The sequence below is a fragment of the Pelecanus crispus genome, chromosome 1, assembly GCF_030463565.1.
Source record: "Pelecanus crispus isolate bPelCri1 chromosome 1, bPelCri1.pri, whole genome shotgun sequence".
NCBI classification, from domain to species: domain Eukaryota; kingdom Metazoa; phylum Chordata; class Aves; order Pelecaniformes; family Pelecanidae; genus Pelecanus; species Pelecanus crispus.
Genome location: NC_134643.1, coordinates 44,025,480 through 44,036,965, shown reverse-complemented (window position 1 = coordinate 44,036,965; position 11,486 = coordinate 44,025,480). Strand labels below are relative to the sequence as shown.

The following is an 11,486-nucleotide window of genomic DNA, read 5'->3' as shown; positions in this document are numbered from 1 at the left end:
TCTCGGGGTGGCTGCAGCGGGGTCACCGCCTTCACCCCTCGCCTCCTTCCCCTCGCACTCGGATGCCCCAGCGACCGCCGCAGCGCTTGAGGGACGCGGCTGGGGGGGCTCCGACTCCCGCAGGGATGGGGTCAGGCCCCACGGGTGGGGGTGAGAGCCCTGCCGCCCGGCGGGGCCGGGGCTGCGCGGCGGCAGCGGGGCCGGGCCGGGGCCGCCATGGCTCCGCCCCGGCTCTTTAAGTCGCTGCGGGGCCGCTCTGGGCTCAGACGCGGCGAGGCGGGAGGAGCCGGGCGGTGAGTGCCGGGCCGGGCCGGGCAGGGCAGGTGGGGAGCGGGCAGGGCCGGGCCAGGCCAGGCCAGGCCAGGCCGGACCGGACCGGACCAGGCCGGACCGGGCCGGCTCCTTGGGAAGGGGCACCGGCAGATCCCCACGCAGCCGGTCGCAGTCCCGCGGGGCGCGGTGGTCGCTGCCGCCCGAAGCTGCGCCCGTGGGGCCCGTCCCGCCCCCCCCGTGGGGGCTGCAATGGGGCTCCGGGTGGTGGGGTGGGAGGAGGAGGGCTGGGGGCGCGGGGGCTGTGCGTGAGCGGCGGCGGAGCAGCCCCGCTTTTGGGGAGGGGAGCGCAGGGGGCTGCGGTGTCCCCAGTGCCGCTTGGCTTTGCTGTCACGGATGGAGCCGCAACGCGCTTGGCTTGCCCGGCCGGTGGCCGAGAAAGCGATCCAGGGTGAGCTGGACAGCCCGAAATTCCTCAGTGTCTGTCTTTAGGGCTGGTTTAGGTTTCTTGTGTTTACATCTGCTGTTAACAAACGGGTTGGAAAGGACTTGGCAGTTGCCGTGGCTTGTTCCCTGGCGCTTCGGAGAGCGCTAGCCGAATAACGCGCTCCCCTCTTGACTGGGTACGAGCTTAGCAGACGTCAGGATTTTCTTCTTAGAGGACAGCAGCTGCCAACAAACCTGCAGTCAAAAGTCAAAATAGTTGGTCCTGGTAGTGAGATCATCTGGATGTTTTAATTACTGCTCTTGAGCTCCCCGAAGGCCTGCCCGAACTAGCCAAAAAGCCTTGAGGGAGCAGGGAAGGCTTAACGCGGATTTGGAAGTCTGAATCTGCTACCTGTGGAGCTCTCAAAGGAGACCTGGGCAGCATGGAGCTCCACGGCGGCGCTCAGAGAGCGGCTCGCGGGCAGGAGTACGGGCTTGTACGCTGTCCTACGTGCAGAGCTTCTTCAAGTCATCGGCCCTTTTCCCCTTAGGTGCCTGCCGGGCACCGCTGCTTCAGGGAAGCCCTTGCTGTCGAGTAATTGAAGAAATACTGCCCTTCCTCCCACGCAAGCCGTCATGGGAACATTATGGGGAGGATAAATGGAAATACCTTCTGTGGAAGACACCAAGGTCACCTTGAAGTACTGACTTCAGTTCCTTTTTGCTTTTCATTTAATAAATTCCCAGAGCCCTTATCAGAAGATTTGAGTCAGCTAATGGTTGCCAGATCGTCTAATACTTCATCTCCCGTGGGAAGAAGGGGTGGAGCTGCACCCTGTGTTGCCCAGTGTTACGTGGGAAGTCTGGGGCAACGCTGGAAACCTGATCCAGGTCCTCAGCTCCAGTGTGCATGGAAACTAAATAATTGTTTGCTAACAAAATGATTAAAATAATTTAGACTCATGTAAATGCACAAAAGAGCATGAGTGTGGGGATGGTGAGAGGAAAAGACAGAAGTAGTTCTTGCACCAAATACCGTTTACATTTTGGAAAGCATACAAAGTAGAAAGGAATCTCTTTTTCTCTTTCTCTTTCTTTTTTTTTTTCCCCCCAGTCCATGCATTCCTTTTCCAAAACTTTGCGCAGCCTATATTCCCTTTAACTAAGGACACTCTTTGCCATGATTGATGTCAGCTGCTGTGCGGTAGCACAGCCAAGCACTTGAATAAAAGCAATGGAATCTTAATTTTTAGACTCTACAGTTGTGCCAAGAATGACAAAGGCAAAGTGGGAAATGTCATAAAACTAATTTTATGAGCTCGGTCAGGGTATTAGTGCTAAACCATGGAGCAGTAATGGTGCTAATCCCGTGGAAGTATTAAACAAAGGGATATCTCAGTAATTAGTGTCAGTGCGCAAATGGCACTGCTCAACCCCTCCGAGGAAGTTTCCTAAGCCTTTGCTTAGGAATGTACCTAAGATGCCCCAATTTAGGTTAATAAACTAATCTTATTTTCCCACATGCCATGAATGGCTGTCTGCTTGTCTTGGACAAAGGTCTTGTAGCAGCTACTTGGCAGCATGTCTTAACTTGGGAACCACGCAACCTTCCCTGCATCCCTAAAACTGCTGAACTACTGGTCAGGCTGCTCGGGCAGGAGGCTTGTTTTTAGCAGCACTAGCTAGATGGGTCACTTAATTCAGGCTTAGCCAAAACTGGCCGCTCTGAGATGCGATTTGCGAGTCTGCTCTACCTTGCCTGGGGAGCGCGAGGCAGCAGCCGGGCGCCCACGAGACCCCTCACTCCGCACCGAGGTCTCTCCCACGCGTCGGTGAGAGCCCCTTAGAGAGAGGGGATCTTGAAGCAAAATGCTCCTCTCTGGCTCCCTGTGTGATGGCGGTGCTTCCAGTTCCTCTCTGCTGGCCAGGGCCACAACTGGAGACTGGTAGTCCTCTGCCTCTGGCTCGGAGGGATGAGCGGCAAAGCTGACTGAAGGCAGCAGGCTGTGGGCATTGCGTGGGGATGCTGTCGTGTGTGTCTTCTCCCTGTCTGGCCGACACACGAGAGCTTTCTAAGGGTAACTGAGGGTGAGTTGTGCCGAGAGAAGTCGGAAGCTCCCGACAAATTCCTTCCTTCCCACACTGATAGCTGACTCGCACCGCACCGCAGTGCTGCGGTGGGGAGCCTGCTGGGGGGGAATGGTGCTGCTGGTGGGGCAGGGTGGCTGGAGGTGCCCTCTGGGCTTCCAGTGGGCAAACCCATGGTCCTCGCCCAGAAACCCTGTCTGAAACAAGGGGCAGTAAGGAGCAGGGTGGGTGATGAGGCCTGGGCAGCTCCGCGGGGTTAGGCTGAATGGTTAACCCTTTCTGGTTGCTCTTGGCTTACGAGAGGTGGTCCTCTGGCGGGGAGCTGCGGGGGAGCGAACCAGCATTAACCTGCGGTCACGAGTCCAGGGCAGGCTGGCAATGACTGGGAGATGAGCCTTCAAGAAACACTGCTATGTTAGCTTGCGGTGGTGGCGGGAGGAGGAGAGCCCAGGAAAAGCCGAAGGTGGTGGGCAGTGCTCTGCTTTGGTGCTTTACTCCAGGACGCTTAACGGGAGGAGCAGGAGGAGCTCCCAGTCGAGCTGGGTGGGAACTGCTGGTGGTGATGGCACGAGCGCAGGGGCGGTGGGCAGGGGGCAGCTGAGCTGGAGATGGGACAGTTGCTGCTTCTGGCTTAATGTAGGAGACTCTTCCCAAGGCTGTAGTTTGACATGATGGGTGATGGTGCCTGTCCCTCCCCGCTAGCCTTCTGAGTGAGTGTCCATTCCAAGTAATGCACGAGAGGGAGTTTTACTTTATTTTAAAACCCTCAGTAAGTTTGCAGACGACACCAAATTGGGTGGGAGTGTCGATCTGCTCGAGGGTAGGATGGCCCTGCAGAGGGACCTGGACAGGCTGGACCGATGGGCCGTGGCCAACTGTATGAGGTTCAACAAGGCCAAGTGCCGGGTCCTGCACTTCGGTCACAACAACCCCATGCAACGCTACAGGCTTGGGGAGGAGTGGCTGGAAAGCTGCCTGGCCGAAAAGGATCTGGGGGTGTTAGTAGATAGCCGGCTGAACATGAGCCAGCAGTGTGCCCAGGTGGCCAAGAAGGCCAACAGCATCCTGGCTTGTATCAGGAATGCTGTGGCCAGCAGGAGCAGGGAGGTGATTGTCCCCCTGTACTCGGCGCTGGTGAGGCCGCACCTGGAATACTGTGTCCAGTTTTGGGCCCCTCACTACAAGAAAGACATTGAGGTGCTGGAGCGTGTTCAGAGGCGGGCAACGAAGCTGGTGAAGGGTCTGGAGAACAAGTCTTATGAGGAGCGGCTGAGGGAACTGGGGTTGTTTAGCCTGGAAAAGAGGAGGCTGAGGGGAGACCTTATCGCTCTCTACAACTACCTGAAAGGAGGTTGTAGTGAGGTGGGTGTTGGTCTCTTCTCCCAAGTAGCTAGCGATAGGACAAGAGGAAATGGGCTCAAGCTGTGCCAGGGGAGGTTTAGGCTGGAAATTAGGAAAAATTTCTTTACGGAAAGGGTGGTCAGGCATTGGAACAGGCTGCCCAGAGAGGTGGTGGAGTCACCATCCCTGGAGGCGTTTAAAAAACGGGTAGATGTGGCACTTCGGGATATGGTTTAGTCTGGTCTACCCTTGATTAGTCTAGAGTGGGCTTGGTAGTGTAGGTTAATGGTTGGACTAGATGATCTTAAAGGTCTTTTCCAACCTAGATGATTCTATTCTATTCTATGATTCTAAAACAGTTGTGGCTCCTTGAGCAGTTGGGTTTGGTTCATGTACCTATCTGGTAAAGGTGCAGTTCATGTAATAGGAATGGAGTCCCTGGGAAATAATCCCCTCTTAAACTTCTTTGAAGTGCAGGTGTGATCTCCAAGGAGTTCAGAATGTCCCTACAGCCCTAGTAAGTGGTTCTCCGGTGAGAGGAACTTTGGCTTGTACTGCATCCCAAATGATAGGCCCTGCAGTAAAACAAAATGCCGTTGTTGGCACAATTGGTTTGCTTCCATCAGACGAGAGGCCCAGTGTTAATGAAGCATAGAAACTGAAATTATATCCATCTGGGGGGGCGTTCGCTCAAGGTACAGTAAAGCCCTTGTGCATGAAACTGTAATTTGTGCATATCCAATTTATGTAATTTTCAAAAGCCTGGGCAGCGACAGGAGGACACGTTTTGTGAAGACTGTGTCTCTGTTTTTCTTGCTGTTCAGCAGCAGCAGCCTCTGTTCCTCTTGCCAGTCCATCTGCTTTTACAAATAGCCGTAGAGAGCCCGCCTAAGCCTTTAAGTCTGCTCTGGGACCTGAAGGGCTGAGAAGTTGATCTGGTCACAAAAACTTCTCACGCGGCAGAAGGTCACGTTTTTAAACAGTTGGTGAAATGGCAGGCTTGCGCTCCGATATACAGATTTCACAGACCTGGTTTAAAGAAGCCTGTAACCCCAACTGTCCTCGAGCCGGGGTGGTGGAGGACACCGTGATTAACAAACCTCTCCCCTTCTCCCTTCCCGCCTGGCTGGGCGCGCAGAGTCACCATGCCAAACTGGGGAGGCGGCAACAAATGCGGCGCCTGTGGCCGCACCGTCTACCATGCTGAGGAGGTCCAGTGCGACGGGAGGAGCTTCCACCGGTGCTGCTTTCTTTGCAGTGAGTATTCCCCTCCCGCTCCCCTGCAAAACCTCTCCTGGCATAGCTGGGGGGTCACAACAGCAAGGTGCTGGTCCACAGGAGATGTCCTGTGCTCAGCTGACACCCGTGACGCGCAGGGGATGGCTGCGGCCAGAGATGGCTTTGTCCATCACGTGTTGGGCTTGATTCCTGCTTCCCCGTGTGCTTCCTGGGTCTGGCGGTGCCGAAGGGAGAGCTTGTCTCCTGAAGAGGTATTATCCTACCTGTCCAGCGTGGGAGGGGTGGGCTGCACCTCCCAAAGCAGAGCACATCGTGCTTTTCTCCTCCATTTGCCCCCCGCCAGCCTTCTCCTCAGGAGTCTAAGGGATCTTTAGGATGGAAGCCTGGCTTAAGTGTTGCTCATACAGAGGAGAAAGCCCAGTGGCAGGGCCCCGTTTGCACTGATCTGAGCTCAGCCAGACTTTTCCTGGTGGTCCCGGGGCCGGCAGCAGCTGAAGGAAGTTATCGAACCCCTGCCCTGAAGTCCCGCGCAGACCGGGACACCGGCGTGCCTGAGCACAGCCGAGTTGTCGACGCATTAGCACAGCCAAAAGCCTAGGCTTTCTTGGCACAGGGGCCTGTGGTTTATTTCAGATGAAAGGAGTCCAAAGCATTATTTTCCAGTCCAACCAACAAGCCCAGCGAGGCATTGAAAATCGCTTTCTTTGCTGAAAAGACCTCTGCTTAGATGAAGGGAACAACGGGGCGCTGTGAATCGGAGGCTCCTACGCTGCAAACAGACAGCCTGTCTGTCTGAATCAGAGAATTTTACCTTATTACAAACACGAGGTACTGTTTTGTCCCGCTTGCGGGTGTTTAATGCCTACGGGCAGAGCTAGGGTTTAGCCCTCTTCGTATAAGCCACAACTGGCCCTCTCAGGCTAGTTTGCTGTTAGTCTGCAGCATAACATCAGCGCGCTGTGCTGGCATGCGAGCCTCGGCGCACCTACGCTCCTTTCCCTGAGCTCTACAGCAGTCACAGAAAAAGATTAGATGTCTCGGCTGCCTCATTTTCAGCCTTTTATGGGAGTTTCTATTAAAAGAAACCTGGAACTTAAAGTCAAACAATGGCTCTAGTGTGTCTGAGTATTTGCTTTTCCTTAGCGCATAGTTCTGGTGGGGTTAAAGTTTGTAGACTTAACAAACATGCATTAGTTGATTTACTTATTGGATATTTGTGTCTTATAAAAAAAAAAAAACTTGGAGCGAATGAATGCCATAAGCAAAGGTCACCCTGTATTTTGAAGACCTTAAAATTCTTTTTAAACAAAGAATTCATAAGGCCTTTTTTTTTTTTTCCTCCCCAAATTCTTTATCACGGGCATAATACTGTTGCAGACGGAAAGAGCATGCCAGTTGGGATACAAAAGAAGGTTTAAGAAGGAAATAGTTCTGCCTTCTACTGTAACCTTGAGCAGAGTACTTCCATTGTGCTGAAGGACAATGTAGGAATGCCAGAAAAGCATGGCCCCTCTGGTGACAGCTGTGAAACAGTCCCAACTCTGCCCCAAACCAGTACTGAGGCAGAGGGAAAACCCTGAAGGGTTGGTTTTTTTTTTTTTTTTTTTTGCCCCAGCCCCACCCTGGCCAAAAGGGCAGGCCAGGGGCTCTTCTGCACCATAGACTTTTGCTTCATGCTGTACGGCATCTGTCAAGGGAAATTGCTGACTGCGCTATCTGGGTTTCTGAGCAGCCTCATTCATCAAACCACAGCAAGTTTCCAGGCTTTAAATGTCATGGTCATGAAGAGGTGGGAGGGAATAGAGCCCTTTATAGGGCTCAGCATAATTCACTAATTCAAACGACAACCTGCTCCCTCTAATCTCTGGCAGTCCCGCAGCCTAATAGGAAGAGTTGTGGACAAGGAAACCCATAACATCAGTTCTCACTTGACTTTTGGCTTACTACATGTGCTGATGGAAATGGTCGCTTAAGGCAGTTTAACTTTTTTTTTTTTCCCTCCAGTGGTCTGCCGGAAAAACTTGGACAGCACAACTGTAGCGATTCATGATGCTGAAGTTTACTGCAAATCTTGCTATGGAAAAAAGTATGGCCCGAAAGGTTACGGCTATGGCCAAGGGGCTGGCACGCTGAACATGGACAGGGGAGAGAGACTAGGCATCAAGCCTGAGAGGTGAGCGAGCTGAGTTGGGGGTTGACCCTTGTCCTCCAGCACTATTTTCAGAGGAGTCTTTCAGGCTGGATTTGGTTTAGTTTACGTTGTCTAGAATAGAAATGCTGCAAAATACCCCAGTATACCAAATACCATTTAACCTGCAGTGTACAAAGCTTCCACTGGTGACTATGTGAGTAGGCACCGTACGAGCAGGAGTTGGTGCGGGTAAAGATGCACTAACGCTATGCATGAGCCATAGGGGGCTGGCTTACAGAGCTGCTGATGGCTCTGCATGAGCCCGCAGAGGTGACCGTGGGTCTCGAGTCGCTCTCCTAAATAAGCTGCAAATGCAAACGTTCAACAGTTTCTGGCAGGGATGGATTCGGAGAGCTGAGAATCTGGGGCTACAAGAAGAATGAATTTTTAACTGGCAAATGAAGAACCATTTGTGCTTAATTATAGCCAAAACCAAAAGGCCTATTAAATAGTAAGCATTCCTCGTCTGATTAAGTTCCTGCTGTAAAGCAAAGCATGTGGGAAAAAGCTAAGGTATGCCTCGCAACTTGTTTCATGCAAGTTCCCAAATTATTGCTTGACATTTACAATATATGTGCTCTGCAGTCAGGTTCAGTGATCAGTTCAGGTTCCAGATTATGATCAATGGACAGGAATTTAACAGAATTATTTGTAGCTTACTATCTGATAAATCCATGTGCTGATACAGAATTCAGCACTTCAAGAGAAGTAAAAAGGTGAAGGCTCCTCAGAAAACTAGGTTTTACTCTAGCTTCCTTTTATCCTTTGAAGCATGGCCTTTCTCTTCTCGCCTGTTTTCTTTTTCCCTCCCTACCAAGTGTAATTGGGTAGCTTTGCTGGTAACTTACTTCTCCAGTTTTGCAGAAGTACTGTATTCTGTACTCTGTGTTGGATGCTGCTCTGTTAGTGTTGTTAAGGAGAGCAAGAGGTCATTTAGTAAAAGAGTGAAGACAACAAATGTCCCGTTTCTTTCAGCACGCCTTCTCCCCACCGACCCACGACAAATCCAAACACTTCAAAGTTCGCTCAGAAGTTCGGAGGGGCAGAGAAATGCTCTAGGTGTGGCGATTCTGTTTATGCGGCAGAGAAAGTAATAGGAGCTGGAAAGGTAAGGAACTGCATGTGCCATTTTGTACCTGCTACGTGGACTTTAAAGTGAGCAAGGTATGTTATGTGGGTTCCAGCAGGGAACCAACTGCAGGGCAGAGTTACCTTAAAGTTGCATTTCTCAGCATTGGAAATAGTTAAATCAATCAACTGAATTGAACAAAAAGCACTTGAAATGCAGGGTGATGAGCGCTCACCTTGGATTTCAGAGGTGAAGCTTCAATATGGTCTCGTGGCAGAGGCTTGAAGCAGACCACAGCAGTGCTCTGCCCCCGGAAGAGGGAACAGTCTTGTGGTGTGCAGCTTACGAATGTTTCAGCAGAAAGGGGATGGTTTCTGAAATACCGAATAAAACTGTGTGCCAGTCTGCCGGCTGTCAGACTCGCTACAGAGAGCCAAGATCTGCTCTGAACTGATTAGAGCAAGCCCAAACCTTTCAAAATGCTGCCCTGAGTAGGATGCTGTGTGGAATTCTGGGCTTTGGGCCACTCGCAGAAATGCAGACACTCTCTCTGCTACTGGTGCACTTGAACTGGTTTTTATTGAACCAGTCATCTATAAACAATACTAATGCAGGCATCTCCAGTTAATGCATTTTTTCTATCAACTCAGGCATTCTGTGTATTTAAACTATCCTTTTTTTTTTTTCTTTTTCCCTAGCCATGGCACAAAAACTGCTTCCGATGTGCCAAATGTGGAAAAAGCCTAGAATCTACAACCCTAACTGAAAAAGAGGGAGAAATCTATTGTAAAGGTGAGGAAAGAAACAGATCATTTGTTTATGGTTCAAGGTAATGCGTTACAAGGACAGATGCTAAATTTATTCCCGGTATAAGAAACTTCCAGGCTCCTGTCAAGATGGAAGTGCTCTATAAGTCATAGGAATCGAGCTGAGAAATGAATATTACTGAAGCTGCGGATGTAGCTTACATCTGCATCAAGCAAAACATTATGCAGTGAGAAATGCAGCAGCAGCCCATGCCCTCTGCATGGGTCAGAGAGCAGATCAGAGTAAGGAAACAAGCTAGCAAGCATCCTGCCATGCCTTCTTGCATGGTATCATGGATATAAACTTGATCTACACAGTGGTTTGATGAACAACTTGTGTCTTAACAGATATCTAGCCACAGAACCAAAGTATGACTTGCTTTCACAGTAGTGTGGGAGCTACGTGGACCGCACAGCCATGGCTATTGAGTTCAGTCATGGCAGTTACGCAGCTTAACAGAATGTTTTTAAGCATTGCTTCCGATGAGGATGTTCTGGGGACTAATGGGAAGCGGCTGAGGGGCTTAGCCTAGACAGTGCTGTTCTTAATTAATGAGCCAGAAGCCTCAGCTACTACACGGTTATCTTCCTCGCAGGTTGTTATGCAAAGAACTTCGGCCCCAAGGGATTTGGTTACGGCCAGGGAGCCGGTGCCCTCGTTCACGCCCAGTGAGGGGGCACGGCTCCAAACCCCTTATGGCTCTACTGAGATCCTGCTACAAGAAAGAAGAGAGTTTCCTAAATGTTACTAACTACTGTGAAACTGCTACTAGTTACTGTAGTGCTTGGGCCATACACTCAGCAGATGGTTTGTTTTGGTTTGTTTTTTTTCCAAAAAAAGCACTGCTTTTTTCCTTGCTTTGTGTATCACACTGTAACACTTTTAATACTGAGTATCAATTCAATAAAGCTTTGCTTGTTGATGTATCCTAAACCCAAATGTTACACACTTTGTCAGCAATAAAAAGCTAAGTAAGGTGAGTTGGGGTGCTTTGGGGGTGCAGGGGTGGAGAGATGTTGCTGTAGACTTGGTGCAGACCTTCACTGAAAGCCCAACATGACTGAAAGCTGGAAATATGTAGCACTGGTCATGGCCTTCAGTGGTGAATGACTGTCCTCCATTATTACACGCATGTGTAAGGCAGCTAGCTGGTCATTGCACAGTAGTAGTAAATCTTAATCTACTGCTCTGTGCAGTGACACAGCTCTGAAGATGATAGATTATAAGTAGCTGTGTGCCTAAATGGCTGGCTGTCTCCGCTATAGAGCCTCTAGTGAATGGAAAACAAACCTTTTTCACCGTAGTATTTTGCGGGATTGTACCTGCTTCGGTATTGAGGTGTTACTATGCACAGGACTTAACTGTGCAGAAGGTGTACTCTACCGAGACAGCTGCAGATGAGTACCATCCCTACTGCACAGTTGACCAAGCTCTGGACTATTACAACAAACTCAGGTTTAAGAGAAGTTTTTAACCTTTTCTCAGCAGTGTTACAACCCTCAGTTCCCTGAAGATGGTGGAGGGTTTCAGCCTCTTGAGGACAGTGCCTGACAAGGTAGCTGTAGTGCAACAAAAGAGCAGAATAAAATTCCACCTTTAAACACTCTGGTAGATAACGTGACTTGAATCCATGTTGATGGGCAAGGATTAATAGCAATTAAACACATCAAATGCAGTGTAGATCTACTCCATGCGAACACACCAGCTGGGTGACTGCGGTAACAGTCAGGGTCCTTGCCTCTGCTAACATGACTTTATTAGCTGCAGTTCCTAAAGGTCTATGATTAGGAGACAATTACTTTTGCCTTAGCCAGATCTTGAGTGGAAAAGCTTACAGAAAGAAGAGCTTGGCTTCTTTTGGTGGCTGGAGCAGCTCCCACTGTAAGCCTGTGAGGCCTGAGCTGAAAGCACCTGCAATTGCACTTCTTGTGAAGCAAATGGGAGTCACCTGCTCAAAAGGAGACCCAGGACCAGCCCACCACAAAGGCATTATGTGAGAATGAAGTACTTAAGCCTAAAACTGTGATGCAAAACATCACCCAGTTTGAGGCAAGC

General features: G+C 50.6%; 1 protein-coding gene across 3 annotated transcripts; it reads left to right on the top strand.

Moving 5' to 3' along the window:
* The first annotated feature begins 216 nt into the window (after nucleotides 1-216).
* CSRP2 (cysteine and glycine rich protein 2) lies at nucleotides 217-10,103 on the top strand. Of its 3 annotated transcripts, XM_075717336.1 has the most exons (6): nucleotides 217-323; nucleotides 5,266-5,382; nucleotides 7,369-7,537; nucleotides 8,531-8,663; nucleotides 9,323-9,416; nucleotides 10,027-10,103. In XM_075717336.1, exons 2-6 carry the CDS (start codon nucleotides 5,271-5,273, stop codon nucleotides 10,101-10,103), a joined length of 585 nt encoding a protein of 194 aa, XP_075573451.1. In that variant the 5' UTR covers nucleotides 217-323; nucleotides 5,266-5,270. The 3 variants fall into 3 exon arrangements, with proteins under 3 accessions (XP_075573451.1, XP_009478746.1, XP_075573460.1); XM_009480471.2 differs by lacking the exon at nucleotides 217-323 and having other exon boundaries at nucleotides 5,271-5,382; nucleotides 8,531-8,645; XM_075717345.1 differs by lacking the exon at nucleotides 217-323 and having other exon boundaries at nucleotides 5,271-5,382; nucleotides 9,323-9,410.
* The last annotated feature ends 1,383 nt before the right edge of the window (nucleotides 10,104-11,486 follow it).